The 16,697-nt window shown below is 34.1% G+C and overlaps 1 protein-coding gene across 1 annotated transcript in view; it reads left to right on the plus strand.

Annotated features, from left to right (window-relative positions):
• Positions 1-16,697, plus strand: part of PEX1 (peroxisomal biogenesis factor 1) — a 73,630-nt gene that overhangs the window by 40,715 nt on the left and 16,218 nt on the right. The window contains exons 16-23 of the mRNA XM_060020535.1: positions 407-541; positions 3,581-3,645; positions 6,085-6,227; positions 6,312-6,415; positions 7,205-7,381; positions 8,468-8,698; positions 9,716-9,910; positions 10,187-10,317. Coding sequence (XP_059876518.1) covers positions 407-541; positions 3,581-3,645; positions 6,085-6,227; positions 6,312-6,415; positions 7,205-7,381; positions 8,468-8,698; positions 9,716-9,910; positions 10,187-10,317 — 1,181 coding nt within the window. The remainder of the gene's footprint in view (positions 1-406; positions 542-3,580; positions 3,646-6,084; positions 6,228-6,311; positions 6,416-7,204; positions 7,382-8,467; positions 8,699-9,715; positions 9,911-10,186; positions 10,318-16,697) is intronic.

A 16,697-nucleotide genomic window follows, 5' to 3' on the forward strand; every position in this document is an offset into this window, starting at 1 on the left:
ATTTTCTTTCTTTGATTGAATATATTTGAATATACATAGCTGTCATAACTTGCCCCATGAACCATACAAGTGGAAGGCAGTATACTTGTTAAAAGGTTGGGTTTTATTTTCTTAATGTAGTACTATTATAATGTTTGAAAAAAAAAAACAGGAAAAAATGGAAAGAAGTTCTGATGCATTTATATGCTTTTTATGTGGACTGTATTCCATGGTCCAATTGGGAAAAATCTGTGGTAGTTCCTTTGAGTTCGTTTATTATTCTGAGTAGGAATGTTTTTTTCTATCATTGTACTGTCATAAAGATGGCCATTGTTACCACCCAAGTACTTTTTTCTATACATTGATCTTTGGCCACTGCTTAGTCATTTGTTTTAGAGTTGAGCTCTTTGTCATATTTTTCTTTCAGTACCCAGAATTATTTGCAAACTTGCCCATACGACAAAGGACAGGAGTGCTGTTGTATGGTCCTCCTGGAACAGGAAAAACCTTACTAGCTGGAGTAATTGCACGAGAGAGTGGAATGAATTTTATTAGTGTCAAGGTATGTTTGGCATTTATCTTTTTTCTCTTCTTTTTTCTTTTTTATTTAACTGAGGGAAAATTTACATAATTAACTATTTTAAAGTGTACAGTTCAGTGGCATTTAGTGCATTCACAATGCTGTGTAGCCAGCACCTCTCTCTAGTTGCAAAACTTTTTCAGCCCATTCTCCTTCCCCCAGCCCCTGGCAACCACTAATCTGCTTTCTGTCTCTATGGATTTGTCTGTTCTAGCTATTTCATATAAAAGAAATCATGCAATATGTCACCTTTTGTGTCTGGCTTCTTTCACTTAGCATAATGTTTTCAGGGTTCATCCAAGTTGTAGCATGCCTCAGTAGTTCAGTACTTTTTATGGCGGGATGATATTCAGTCTTTTTTAAGGTGGTGTGGATATGCCACAGTTTGTTTATCCATTCATCACTGATGGACATTTGGGTTGTTGCCATTTTTTGGCTGTTATGAATAATGCTGCTATAAACATTTGTGTATAAATTTCTGTGTGGACATATGTTTTCATTTCTCTGGAATACATATATACCCAGGAGTGTACTTTCTGGGTCATATGGTAATTCTATGTGTAAGTTTTTGAGGACCGCACCATTTTACATTCCTACCAGCAGTGTGTGAGTGAGTATACCTATTTCTCCATATCCTCGCCAACACCATTTATGTTTCTTGATAGCGGGTTAATCTCATATTTGGAAAACTAGTAGGAGCAGTGATCCATCTATTAGTTAAACTGTGTGGAAATTGAATAATGAGGCATCTCTCTTTTGTAGGGCTTACTATGTTCTTGCTTAAGGCAGATTTTCATGCATTATAAAATAGAATTACGCCTAAATAATCAGGTAAAAGAGCAAACTTGAAGGGGGAAGAAAACCTAGAAGACTAGGGGCTGGAGACCACACTAAGGCAGGAAGCTGGGGTTTTTATTTGTTGGCTATATTTCACCCTTGCTGTGTCACACCAAGTTAAATTTTTTCAGATATAGGGTGAGTATGGTCATTAAAGGACATGCTAGCAGATCATTTTGGGTACTGCTTCACACTCCACCACTGGTGTGTCATTATGGTCTGGGATGTGCTGTCTTATTTGTACAGCTTCAGCACCCCAGCAATATTTGTTTGCCAAAGAGTGATTACATTTCAAGGCAAAGTAATCATATGCAGATTTCCCCCCACCATCCGGAAGTAGAGTGTTTCTATGAAACATTACTGTAAACTGAAATGGTAGAAAACAAAGAAGCAATTGGACACATCTTGCTAATGGATGAACAAAATAAATCGAGATAAAGCACAGATGCTCCCAGACACAGTTCAAAACTATGATGGCTTGATGCTGCGTGTAGTTCCCTAGAAAGAAGCTTGGTGGCGCCACTGTTGCCGCTGGGGTATGTTCTGCCTCTCCAGCAGCTCACAGCGGGACAAACACTGAATGCTTTTCGCTTTTCACCCTTTTTCATAAACGTGAACATTTTCTTTGGATTTCTTTGTTAGCGAAAACAGTTACTAATGTAGGTCTTTAATAAAAGTGAAGTAGTGTAAAGCAAACTTCAAAAAGTGAGGGAAACCTGTATTGTAAACTTATTCAAAATTGATTTATAATCTGAAACCCAGTTTATTAATTTGCAGTTGGGTTATGCCTACCCTTTTTTTTATCACATGAGATTTTCTGAGCTGGTTATGTGGGTACCCTGGCATTGATGGAGAGCTATAACTTTTAAATTTTCCTATCTTCTTTTTTTGGAATTTGGAATAACTATGACCATATTCTTCTTTTTTACTTGTTACTAGAATGTAGTTTTACTTTTTTTTTTTTACATATAATTTTCAAGATTAACACTTGCAAATATTGTTGTATTTTAGATTGTTCCATTAGGGAGGACATCTTATCTCTTCCCTTTAGTAAATCTTCAAATCTCAATTGGGATGAGTTCTCAATGCACAGGTTTTGGTAGAGAGTTGAGGCTGTGTAGGTCTGGGTGGATCCCAGGAGGCATGTATCAAAGACAGCCCTTTCACTGACACCAGTTTGTTGCCTTTTTCCTAATATTTTGCCTTAGTTGTTTCTTGTTCCATCCTCTGTAGTTCCCTGACTGTACTGAGAAAATATAATCAAATATTAGTATATTAATAGCTATCTAGACGGCTGAGTATTAGAAATTCTTTATTTTGGTCACATATCCTGATCACTTTTTGGTCTTTTTAAGGTAATGATTTTTCATTGGAGATCACTTTAGGGCCTATTCAGTTTTTTAAAATATCCCAATTTAAGGAAAGACTGTCCTCATTATTGATATTGTTATATGTAGTAAAGTTTGTTTTGAAAGTTTCCTCAGTTGACTTTTAGAAAAAATGATATATTCTTCAACTTCTGAGCAAATAAATTGGTTTCAGTTACTGAAGATGCTAATTAAAGTAATTCATGTCACATTACATATTTTTTGGAGTCTCCAAAGATTTGAGATAAATGGAACATTTTCCCTTTTTAAACCATTCATTACCTTACTAAACAAATAATTATTCAGTACTTATTATGTAGCAGGCACTGTTTTTGGCACTGGAGATTCAGTAATGAACAAAACTGCCTTTTCGGAGCTTATATTCTACTAGTGGAGGGAGGGAGACAATAAACAGACACATTCAATGTATAATATACTGTCAGGTGGTGGTAGGTACTAGGTAGGAAAACAGTCAAGGGATGGAGGTGTAAAGTAACTGGAGTGAGTCATAGATGGGTTTGTCAGACAAGGCCTTTCTGAGGATGTGGCATTTTGTCAGAGATCTAAATAAAATGAAGCAATGAGCCATGAGACTATCTGGGGACAAATGTTCTAAGCAAAGGAAACACCAAGTATAGAACTTGTGGTATGATATTTAGTCCAGCCGCATTAATTTTTTAAATGTAGTTCAGAGAAATCCATTAATTATATTAAAATTTTTCTATTATTGCATTTAGACTTAGCCATGAACAAAAAGTATATTTTGTTTTTAGATAGTTTTGAATGAATTCTAATTTAATTTTATTTTACCTAATAGGGACCAGAGTTACTCAGCAAATATATTGGAGCAAGTGAACAAGCTGTACGGGATATTTTTATTAGGTTAGTTACCAGTGAATGTTTTTTTTTTTTTTTTTTTTTTTTTTAGTGAATGTTTTTTTAAAGTAACTGACTCTGTGGTTATTTATCAGTCAATGCTTTTTGGTCTTCAGTTGTTTTTATGAAAAACTGATGTTTGAAACCTGTGATTTATGTGGGTTATTAATAAACTGAAGAACAAAAATTCACTGTTTTACCAAATACCACTTAAATATAAAACATTTTTGATATTAAGTTTTGGAAATTATTTGGTTTTATATTTACAATAGAAATATTTCTGAAATGCTGAAAGTGGAATCATAAGTGGTTACTCAAGGATTCTCAAAGTATATGAAGCACATAATTACCCCAATTTATCTCTTTTATAAATTAAGATTCCATGTGGTCAATGTAATTAAAATAGAGTATAATTATTACTGCATTTATATAAAAATACATATGAATACAGAAGCTAATATTTAAGAGAGAAAAAATTACTTAAATGTGATGGGATTACAGGAAGCTTCTAAATGAAAGAGCTACTTTGTTCCATTCCACTAAAATTTTATTATAAAATATGCAATTAGGAGAATATATATAATGTACATATATATTTTAAAGAATAATAAAATGAACTCTTGTATTGCTACCACCCAATTTAAGAAAAGAATATTACCAGAAAAGCCTATTACAGGTAAAGACAGCCAACCACATATTGACAAAAGGTTCAATTTACCAGAAATATATTACAATTATAAAATTATTTGTATCTAATACTGTAACTTCAAAATATTTAAGGCAAAAATTTATAGAACTCCAAGGAGAAATTGACAGATCCACCTTCATAGTAGAAGATTTTAACACAGTTCTCAGTAATTAGTGAAAAAATAGTTTAAAAAGTAAAAATTTAGAAGATTTAAACAACATATTCAGCAAGGTTGATGTAAGCATATTTAGAACATGTACCCAAGAATTGGAGAATACACTCTTTTCAGGCACACCTGGAACATTTTTGAAAATTGGCCATATGTCAGGCCATACATAGTGATTGCAATGTTTCAAAGAAATAATATCATAGAGACTCCATTTTCTGAAAACACAAGTTAAAATAATCAAGAAAAGGATAAGCCCCCCCATACATTTAGATATTTTTTAAAAACTAAATAAACCATAAGTGAAAGAAGAGATCTAATGGAAAATAATGAGCACTAATAAGGAAAATGCTGTTTATTAAAATTGTGAGATACTGCAAAACTTATTTCAAGGAAAATATAGCTTTTAATTTTTAGAAAAGAAAAAAGACTGAAAGTTAATCACTAGGTATCCATCTCATGAAATTAGAAAAAGACAGATATAAATGAAAATAAAGAGGGAAATAATAAAGAACAGAAATTAGTGAAATAGAAAACAATTCAGTAGAGAAGTTCACAAACCCAAATATGTTTTGTAAACCTGATACAGTTGATCTCCAGCAAGACTGATCAAGAAGAAAGCAAGCATGAATAAACAACATTAGGGATAAAGGGGAGGAAGCAAGACTAAAGATATACCAGAAATGTAAAAGATAATAAGGGAATATTGTGAAATAATATTATAAACTTTATGCCAGTGTTTTTGAAACTTGGGTAACATAGACAAAATATATTTGACCAAAGTCAAGCAAGGAAGAAACAAAATCTGAATAGTCTTGTAAAGGTAGGAAAACAATGGGCGCTAGTTAAAAATCCTTGCATAAATCAAACATCAGACCTAGTTGGTTTTTTAAGAGAGTTTTGCCAAACGTTCAAGGCACAGGTAATCCAGTGTGGTGTTGGCCCCAGATTTATCTTACTTGCCGTGTATTTACTAAGATATTTGTTGGGTTTTTTCCGTCACCATGACAGATATTTTGTATTAGGGGCGATTCTTTAGACATCTAGTCCATCCTTTTACCAGAGATGGAACTTATGTTACCTTCTTTTTAATGAAAACAAAATTAGTTAATAAATTAATAAAACTATATGTCAAAGTTCAAGTTAGAAAAAAATGTAATATATATATAACTAAAATATATTTTATAGAGAGCCTTACAAAATAAAAGTACTAAGCTCGCCAAAATGTAATGGACAAAAGACATGAAGAGACATTGCACAAAAGAATTGCAGGTGGCCAATAAGCATATTAAAAAGAGTTTACTTGTAATAAGAATCAAAGAAGCATTTCACTCATTGAGTAAGACTGGTTTTTGTTTTAGTCTCTGTCCAGAAGGCATGTGTCTTCCCTGACCTCTCTAAGACCTGGTTTACTGAAAACAAGGATAATTACATATGCCTTGCCTTCCTTAAGGGTTTGTTGTGAAGAATTAAATAAATACATAAATATATATATGTGTGTATGTGTATACAGATATAGATATATATATATGAAATTACTTTGCAAACTCTGAAGCTCTATTCAGATAGGAAATACTGTTTGTTTCCCCAGAGCACAGGCTGCAAAGCCCTGCATCCTTTTCTTTGATGAATTTGAATCTATTGCACCTCGACGAGGCCACGATAATACAGGAGTTACAGATCGTGTAGTTAACCAGTTGCTGACTCAGTTGGATGGAGTAGAAGGCTTACAGGGTAATAATTGTAAATACAGAAATATCTTCTTATAACAAAATTTCACCAGGATTTAGTAAAGGATTTTTATTCCCCCCCCCCCAGGTGTTTATGTATTGGCTGCCACTAGTCGCCCTGACTTGATTGACCCTGCCCTGCTCAGGCCTGGCCGACTAGATAAATGTGTATACTGTCCTCCTCCTGATCAGGTGACAATTTCATGTTTTGAGTACAAAATCCAACAAATGCTATACTCTTTCCTTGTGAACTTTACTTCTGCCAGGTAATAGAAGCCGTCCTTAGAAGACCAGCTTTCGGCAAAGGCCTTAGTCAGTGCTTTCTTAAAGCATGAAAAGATTCTGAATTAGATGCAAAGCCTTTTTTTGGCCCAGCCATTCCATGCAAGTCTGAAAACTTTATACTCTTTCAGTGTTGGCCAATTGGAAAAACAAGTATTGCATGTCCGTGTTCCCTGTGTTCAAAGATCACACACCTCATTATCCAGACAAAAGACTGATACTGAATCAAGCATAGGACTAGGAAGCATCTATGCATGTTACATAGAGATATGACTTTTTCCTAGTCCTATGTTGATGGAGCTCTTTTTCCCAAATTTAGAAATGAATGAGTAAAAGAAGAAATAGACAGATGAATAGTCAAAGGTATAAAATGTCTATATATCACATGTAGCAGTTATTTTTTCTTTCAAAACACTTTCTTGGCTCATTTGCCCAAATGTAGAAAATAAGCACTGTCTGAATTAGAAATGATTTACACTAAATAGTTAAGAATGTTGATTTTCATTCATTTTCCTATGTTCCTTCTGTTAGGGAAAAAGTTCCAAGGAAGATAGATGTAGCCTACTGGTACATTCCTCAACTTATTTGTAAAGCTTATAAGATATATGAAGTGAATTTATAAGAAAAATCCTAAGAGACACAGTTTAAAATAACATATTCAATTTTATTTGTTAAATCAATTAGTTTTTCTCCCTTCAGGTGTCACGTCTTGAAATTTTAAACGTTCTCAGTGACTCTCTACCTCTGGCAGATGATGTGGACCTTCAGAACGTGGCATCAGTAACCAGCTCCTTTACGGGAGCTGATCTGAAAGCTTTACTTTACAATGCCCAGTTAGAGGCCTTACATGGAAGGCTGCTGTCCTGTGGGCTGCAGGTGAGTTATATGAGGAGATCGTTACTATGGTGTCTTACGAGTGATACGAGCAGTTCAGTGTCAAAATTTCAACCTTAAAAGAAATTCCTACTTTTTAACAACTTTAGTTAACTGTATAGAAATTTACCTTTAGTCGAGTGTACCATAATTGGAATATTGGCTTTGCAGAGAATTTGTAATTATATGAAGAGTTTGGTGTCTATTTCTCTAACATTACCTTACTATTGGCAAAATATGTTGGTGTGTGGAAGGGTATTCTTTGAATTGAGGTAAGAATTGAGATTTTAAATTCATTTTTTACTTTTAAAAAAGATCATCAGATAGTTATTTTGAAACTCAAATTGTCCCAGATATGGCCAATAGGAGCCCCTTTTGGATGGCTTCTGTGTCCTTTTGATGTGTCCTCATCATCCTTTGATCACTTACTTACTTCCCTGTACAACAAGATGTTCTAGGTTTATCTTATCTGTTCTCCAGCCCTAGAATCAGTTTTTTTCTCTAAGGATAATATTTTAATTTTGGCAGAAAATAATTTGATCTCTGCCACATTATGGACTTTACCATATATTTTCTGGGAAGGGTTTTCAACTGTATACTCCCCTCTGCTACATTTTGTTGGAGATTCTTGCGGGGACTAAATTTAGATACTGCCAAGTTTTTGCTATTTATTTTGGCAAGCCATTGAAGTTTCTTTTCTGCTAATGAAAGGGGAAAAAAGGTGTTTACAAGTAAACTACTCTATAATGATGAATCAGCCATGTTATAGAGTGCTTTATCATTTCAGAGTAGAAAAATGTGAATTGAAAGAGACATGAAAATAAAATCGAGGTCTGAGTCCTAGCTTTGTTAGTTTTGGGGGAGATGGTTGGCAAGTTATCTACACATTCCATATGTTCTTTCCTTATTTTAATAGTTAAAATTTTGTGATGTGACTCAGAACCATTAGAGAATCAATAAGAGCTTTTGTAAAAAAAATGCCTCAAGTTTCCTTGTACTGGTCTGTTAGAATGCTGTCTCTGTGTGGTTTATCTTTGAATTGTGGACTATTTAGAGCTTTACAACTGGTTGTCCTTTTGTGTGTTTTAGGATGGAGGTTCCAGCTCTGATAGTGACCTGAGTCTGTCTTCAATGGTTTTTCTTAACCACAGCAGTGGCTCTGATGATTCAGCTGGAGATGGAGAATGTGGCTTAGAGCAGTCCCTTGTTTCTCTAGAGATGTCTGAGGTGCTTCCAGATGAATCAAAATTCAATATGTACCGGCTCTACTTTGGAAGCTCTTATGAATCAGAACTTGGAAACGGAACCTCTTCTGATTTGGTACCTTGTGCAGTCACTGTACAATTCTGAAATAGACAGCTGTATGTTGGTGTAATTTATGTCCTAACTAGCCCCACATGTTCTTTCTGGTTGGTTTGTCCTTCAGTAAAACAGTCTTTTCTTACACTAATCATTTTCACTCCATGTTAAGACAGAGCTGGCAGTAAGGGGAGCCGAAGTAGCCAGTGGTTGTGATTACCCTTTGGTTTCTTTCAGGTTTTTCTCCCTTCATTAGTGGATTTAAAACATCTTTAGTAGCAGATTCATTTTGTATTAAACTTAAATTCTGTTATTGTAGAACAGTTGAGGATAATGAGAAATTTGGTACAATAATGTTAAAAATTCTAACAACCAAATGTTATCTATTGGTAATACTTCTGGTGGAAAATATAAGCACAGTGAAAAACTTAGTAGTAGTAATGTTTCAACAAGGAAAATGTTTAGATTAAATTTGGGCAATATCATTGTTTTTCTAAACTAAAATAGCATTTGACACATATCTCAGAAAATTAACAGTGGTTCACTGTTGCTTTAGTGGTTAACATTTTTACAAATATTTAGTAATTTGGGGGTAAATTTCCTTATTAGGTTTTTAAAAATATAAACATAACCCATTTTTATTCTCAGGAATAGTAAGCTGTTTTAATTCTAGTCTTTGTTTTCTGTTTCTTAACTTACATGTAGAAATGTCCCAGAACCTTAGTATATACCCTATCATTAGGGCATTTGTGGTGGATTTAATAACAAAGCATTATAAAAACCTTGTATGATTGGCAGTTTTCACTCTGTGGTGGTTCAACAACATAGGTATGGATGAACCTTTATAGAATATGAACGTATTTTAAACTTGCTTAATTTTAGTTAATTAAAATGTAAGCTTACCCATGTTAAAGTTTTATTGCTTAAAGTTCATAATTCTATCTTTGATAAATAATTTTTTTCTCCTTTGCTCTTTCTCCCTCCCTTCCTCTCTCCCCTTCTCCCTTCCTTCTTTCATTATTATGCTTAACAACGAAGAGCTCACAATGCCTGTCAGCACCAAGCTCCATGACTCGGGATTTTCCTGGAGTTCCTGGGAAAGATCAGTCCTCACAACCCCCAGTCTTCAGAACAGCCTCACAAGAGGGTTATCAAGAGCTCACACAGGAACAAAGAGATCAACTGCGGGCAGATATCAGTATTATCAAAGGCAGATACCAAAGCCAAATTGGAGTATGGCTTTTTCCTCTTCATTATAATTGTAAAACTTTTTAAAAATTGTTTTTCCTTTTTGATATGTATTTTTTGATTGGTAAATGAGCTCTCTTTATAAACAAGGGACTGAAACACATCAATCAGTCAAATGGTTATGTGCTAACAATTTTTAGTAATCTTATGAGAAAGGGAATGTGTAGTCTCCTAAGAAAACTGGCAGAAAGAAATAACACTTGGACTTCCTTTTCCATCATGTCTCTAAGTTAACTTTTGTCTTTTTTTTTTTTATTTAAGGAGGATGATGCCCTTAACCAAGCAGGCCCCATCAGAACCAGTCTGGCTATTAGTCAGTCACATTTAATGACTGCGCTCAGTCACACAAGGCCATCCATCAGTGAAGATGACTGGAAGAACTTTGCTGAGCTGTAAGTAAAAGATTCTGATCCAGAAGTATAGATATTATTACAGGTGACAGTTACTCAAACTTTTAAAGTGCTTTTAAAATCACAAATAATACTTTGAATATTTAAAAGCAATTCAAAACATTTGCTTAGTAGCCATGCGTTTAAATACCCCAAAACTTCAGGAATATAGAAGTCAAAAATGAATTTTCATTATAATTGAACTTTCATTATAAATAATTCAAATATAATCAGATGAATTGGTTAATGACGTGGTTTAATTTTAAAAGCGTCAAAGAAAATAAAGGAAAATCAAAAGCCCAAAATGATTCCACTATACAGTTTCCAACTGTTTTGTTTTCAAAATAATTTATATTTTATTAATCTCATTCATAATTAAAGACCATTTAAATACATTCACATTTATTCACTTGTAGACCATGTTTAATATACATTTGAATTTATAGGCTTGCAGTTGTCTCACTAGTAACTTTGGAGTCTGAGACCCAAAGACTGGGAACCATTCTAGGTGAATGATTCAACTTAATTCAAGAAATGCATTCCTCTGTAATGTACAGCATGATGACTACAGTTAACAATACTGTAGTATATATTTGCAAGTTACTAAGAGAATAGATCTTAAAAATTCTTTTCACAAGAAAAAACAATGTAACTGAGTTGATGATGGATGATATCTATACTTATTGTGGTAATTCTTTCACAATATATACATATATCAAATCACTATGTTGTACACCTAAAACTAATATAACCTTATATGTCAATTATATCTCAATTTAAAGAAAGTTAAAAATGGGGGAAAAAAATGTATTCCTGGTCTTTAGAAGTTACAACTTTCTTGTTGAATTTTGCTATATTCTGGGGTATGCATGCACATACGTGTACCTGTATGTGTACACTGAAAGGGTAGAAAAATTTTCCCTTCCCTTCTAGATTCTTTGGTTGGTCTAATAAATAAATTGACATAAGATGGATTAACAGGAGAAAAAATAATTTTGTACATTCAAGATCTGCATAAAAATAGTAGACTAAAGTCAGTCAGGCAGTTGAGGCTTATATACTGTCCTGAGCTAAGGACAGAGATAAGGGCCTGGACTTCAAAGGGGAGGAGGGTAATTCACAGGAAAATGGGAAGAACAGGTGTTTGGTAATCAGACTTTTGTCCTGTCATGCAGATAAGTCTTTTGAGATTAAAAAAGTTATCTCTGGTAATAGCTCATTCTGGTGCAGGCCCCGTATCTAAATTCTTTTAAGGCAGTTAAGGGATAGGTAAAAAGCTTTTCTCAAGTCTGTAGGTCTTGATTCCCTTTAAGTCAAAATAATCCACATGGCAGTTTGGGGTGGAAACTAGAATGATTCAGGATCCAGTCTAGTTTACAGGTAGAAACCCAAACGTCAAAGATAACAGCACTAGAATCTGATATCCACAAAGGTGTATTACTGAAACATGATTTCTCTCTCTACAGTGACCCCCATTTCTAACAAAGATAACCACAGTAAGACTAAACTATTTTCATTCTAGTTGCACTAAACTTGGCCTGATTATTTACATAAGTTCGACAAGAATAGTAATGGACCATATAGATGCTTTTAAATCTCCTTTCCTGGAAATTTTCATAAGGAATCTCAGATTGACCTTTTGAAAGCCTCTTGAGGCTAGGAAGCCGAGCCAAGGACTTACCATCAGATTTCGCTTGCAATAGCTATGTACTGTTGACCCTTGAACAACATGGACTTGAACTGCGTGGGTCCACTTCTACAGATTTTCAATAAACATCTACTACAGTACTACACAATCCATGGCTGGTTGAATCAGTGGAGGCAGAACTGTGGGTACAGAGGGCTGACTGTAAATATGCAGATTTTTGACTGTGTTTAGAGGGGGTTAGAGGGTGGAGGGGTGGGGTTGGCACCCCTAACCCCTGTGTTGTTGAAGGGTCAACTGTATTTGGGTTAATTTCTCTTTTAGAGGTCCCCAAAATAGCCTGAAGTCCTTGTACTTGCCAGGAAATAACCTTCCTTACTCACCTGGTAAGGTTACTGGGAACTCTGTAAGCAAGGTACCAGGCTGGTTTTCCAAGGAGGTCTATTGGCTCCATAAAATCAACCTTAGTTCCTTAAAACTGTCTAGTTTTTCTGTTCTATGCACATTCTCAAATAAGACATTCCAGTCAAAGCCTTGAGGATATAACCAGTGTTTCCAATTGTGTCCTGTTACGAGGAGAAAGGATTCTTATTGGACTTATGGAAATAACTGTATCCATGAAAATAAGAATACTCACTAAGAGTTTCTGAATTCTGGAGGGATCAGGTAGGAGAAAAACATGTTTCATCTTTGTTCACAAAGGTATATTTTACCAAATTACTGATAGCTTAAGAGAAAAGAACAAGATTTCCTTATATCTGGAAAAACAAAACATAGCAATGTTTCAAACAAAGTCATAAAAATTATAATGATCCTCAGTAGTTCATTCAGTCCCATGTAGTTAATTTTTATGGATCTTTTGTTAGTTTTATGAAGCCATCGGTTTCCCCATTAGAGTTCTGCAAATTCTTACCTAATTCAGTGGTATAAATTGAAAATTATCAGAAACCTGTTCTTGTTAGAGTCCTTTCCATGAGTCTCATTGAAGATGAAGCACTTTTGCAGGAACACTTTTACAGTAACGATAAATGACAAGAGACTTAAAAATGTCCATGGTTAAAGATCTGATGAAACTTCATTATAATGCATTTGTTAAGGAAATTTGGTTATTTCTATGACACAGTATTTTAAGACAACTGGAATTATGGTTGATAATATTACATATCAGATATTTAGGAATTTTATAGTTTCTATAAGACATTAATATCCATATAATAACATATCCATATAAATATAACTTTTAGTATTATGTCAGTGTTTCCCATGTAATTTAACATATCTAGTAATCCTAATTTATATCTCTCTTTTTATAAGGGGAGAGAGAACAAATCTTATGAGACGTTCCAGGGGCCCTCTGGAAAATCCCAGAGTTAAAGGTCAAAAAGCCTTATTCAGAATTTGATTTTGGAGAGATTTGTCAAAAATATTTGGTTTTAAAACACCATACTATCATAGGTCACTGTTAAACAATATTATTCACTTAACCACAGCAACAATTAAAGACTTTGCAGGCAAATACAGAAAGTTACATAGTTGTAAAACAAACAAACAAAAAGCACCTTAGACAAGAGCATTTTCTTAAGCAGTCAGACATGAGGCATAGGAAGTTATAAAAGGTAAAGAAAAACCTTTCACAGTCTTATCAATAGCAGACCAGCAGTCCAAAAAAACTTTGTCCTGAAAGAGAAGTTTTAATATCAGTAGTGTACTTATATAAAACTAAAACTTATTTTTTAGAACCCTTATAATAAATTCCTTCCATTTTAGCCAGCTTGACAAAGTAAAAGTCTCTCTCCAATGTTCCATACCCATTTAGTTTGTCCTTTATTCTCTTTCCCATTCTGAAACAATCAGAATAGAGTTGCATACAGTTGTTTTCCTTATTATTTCTCAGTTTTAATTATATAAATTAGAATTCTTAACACTTAAACCTTAATTTCTAGTGATTGTGAACTGTTACACCAGCATTCTGTAGACTAGCAAATTAATGCATACATTTCATAATTTCTAAAAGGATACACTTTAACAGTACAATTCTTCAGTGTAGAATAGGACACATTTATTTATACATCCAAGTATTTTTAGTTCCTATGTAGTAAGAAGCCAAAAGTAAATAGATGTTCAATAATTAATGTTTCAGTATTTTATTTAGAAATGATCAAGATATCCAAAGAAATTTCATCACTTACCAAAACTCTAAGGGTATAAGTTACCAAAGAGATTCTGGAAACTATTTAAGTAGACATATCATGAAACTTAATTATTGTTGAGAAGTTCACTTAAGAACTAGTTAAGTTTTAAACGATCATATTTAGATTACTTATGAAAATTTCATGAGACATTAAAACAGCCACCATGGCAAATTTTGTAACAGATACATACTTAAACTAGCTTTTATTTACTGAAAATTATCCCAGATCACATAAACTTGAGAAGAATTTGGATTGGTTTGTATTATGTTTCTGAGAGTTTAGAAATATTAAATTTGATGAGTGCTTTTTTCTTTAAGCCAATTAAACAGATCTTTTTACAAATTAATTTTGGCAATATTCATCGAGGTAGAAAAGTATCACATGTACATAACATATCCATAGACGTAACAAACACACACAAACAGACCCTGTAGCTTCCATCCCAAAATTTTAGCCATGGAAGTTTTTATAGCAGTCTATTTTCTAAAAGCCTCTTCCCCTCAACTCCTTTTTTTTCCCCCAGTCTCAGGTGATTATAGGCAGTACCTTAGCTATCTCCTGGGTGTTTACATTTCAAAGACATGATAAGATTTACATCTTCAAGGGACAGAGGAAGAATGCAAGGTTTCTCGTAGGAGTTTTTTTTTTTTTTTTAAGTATAGTTGATTTACAGTATTAAATTAGCTTTAGGCGTACAACATAGTGATTCAGTATTTATAGATTATACTCCATTTAAAATTACAAAGTAATGGCTGTATTTCCCTGTGCTGTACAATCTATCCTTGTTGCTCATTTTATACATAGTAGTTTGTACCTCTTAATCCCCAGCTCCTGCCTTGCTCCTCCCTCCTTCCCTCTATCGACTGGTAACCACTAGTTTGTTCTCTATATCTGTGAGTCCATTACTCTTTTGTTTCGTACATTTGTTTTATTTTTTAGATTCCAAAATAAGTGATAACAGAGTATTTGTCTTTTCTGACTTACTTCACTGAGCATAATATTCTCTAGGTCCATCTATGTTGTGGCAAATGGCAGTATTCATTCTTCTTTAAGGACTGAGTAGCATTCCACTGTGTATACATACTACATCTTCTTAAGCCAGTTGTTCGTTGATTGACACTTAACGTTGCTTCCATAACTCGGCAATTCTAAATAATGCTGCTTTGAACATTAGGATGCATGTATCTTTTTGAATTACTGTTTGTTTTCCTTGGATATATACCCAGGAGTGGAATTGCTGGATCTTAAGGTAGTTCTATAATTTCAGTTTTTTGAGGCACCTCCATTTTGTTTTGTTTTGTTTTTTAACATCTTTATTGGAGTATAATTGCTTTACAATGGTGTGTTAGTTTCTGCTGTATAACAAAGTGAATCAGCTATACATATACATATATCCCCATATCTCCTCCCTCTTGCGTCTCCCTCCCACCCTCCCTATCTGACCCCTCTAGGTGGACATAAAGCACTGAGCTGAGCTGATCTCCGTGTGCTATGTGGCTGCTTCCCACTAGCTAGCTCTTTTACATTTGGTAGTGTATATATGTCCATGGCATTCTCTCACTTCGTCCCAGCTTACCCTTCCCCCTCCCTATGTCCTCAAGTTCGTTCTCTACATCTGTGTCTTTATTCCTGTCCTGCCCCTAGGTTATTCAGAACCCTTTTTTTTTTTTTTAGATTCCATATATATGTGTTAGCGTACGGTATTTGTTTTTCTCTTTCTGACTTCACTCTGTATGACAGACTCTAGGTCCATACACCTCACAACAAATAACTCAATTTTGTTTCTTTTTATGGCTGAGTAATATTCCATTGTATATATGTGCCACATCTTTATCCAGTCATCTGTTGATGGACATTTAGGTTGCTTCCATGTCCTGGCTATTTGTAAATAGAGCTGCAGTGAACATTGTGGTACATGACTCTTTGAATTATGGTTTTCTCAGGGTATATGCCCAGTAGTGGGATTGCTGGGTTGCATACTGTTATCTATAGTGGTTGCACAAATGTTCATTTATACCAATACTGTAGGACAGTCCCCTTTTCTCCACATCCTTGCCATTATTTGTTATTTGTAATCTTTTTGATGATAGCCATTCTGACAGGTGTGAGGTGATATCTCAATGTGGTTTTGATTTGCATTTCTCTGATAATTAGAGATGTTGATCATCTTGTGTCTGTTGGCCATCTATATGTCTTCTTTGGAAAAATGTTCAGATCCTCTGCCCATTTTTTACTCAGGTTGTTTTTTTGATATTGACTTGTATGAACACTTTAGATATTTTGGATATCAATCCCTTATTGGTCATATCATTTGCAAATATTTTCTCCCAGTCAGTAGGTTATCTCTTTGTTTTGCTGATTGTTTCCTTTTCCTAGGAGTTTTAAGGTATATTTCTTTATTATCAGAAGTCTAGGGTAACTGCTATTTAAAATTTCCTATCTATCTTTTAGAACAGTTCTCTTCTAACATCCTGATATTTTACAGTATCTGCAAGCATTTTGAAATGAATAGGGGAGGTTTGGGGATTGGTAAAGTGAGATGAACT

The sequence above is a fragment of the Delphinus delphis genome, chromosome 9 (genome assembly GCF_949987515.2).
Source record: "Delphinus delphis chromosome 9, mDelDel1.2, whole genome shotgun sequence".
Lineage (NCBI taxonomy): Eukaryota > Metazoa > Chordata > Mammalia > Artiodactyla > Delphinidae > Delphinus > Delphinus delphis.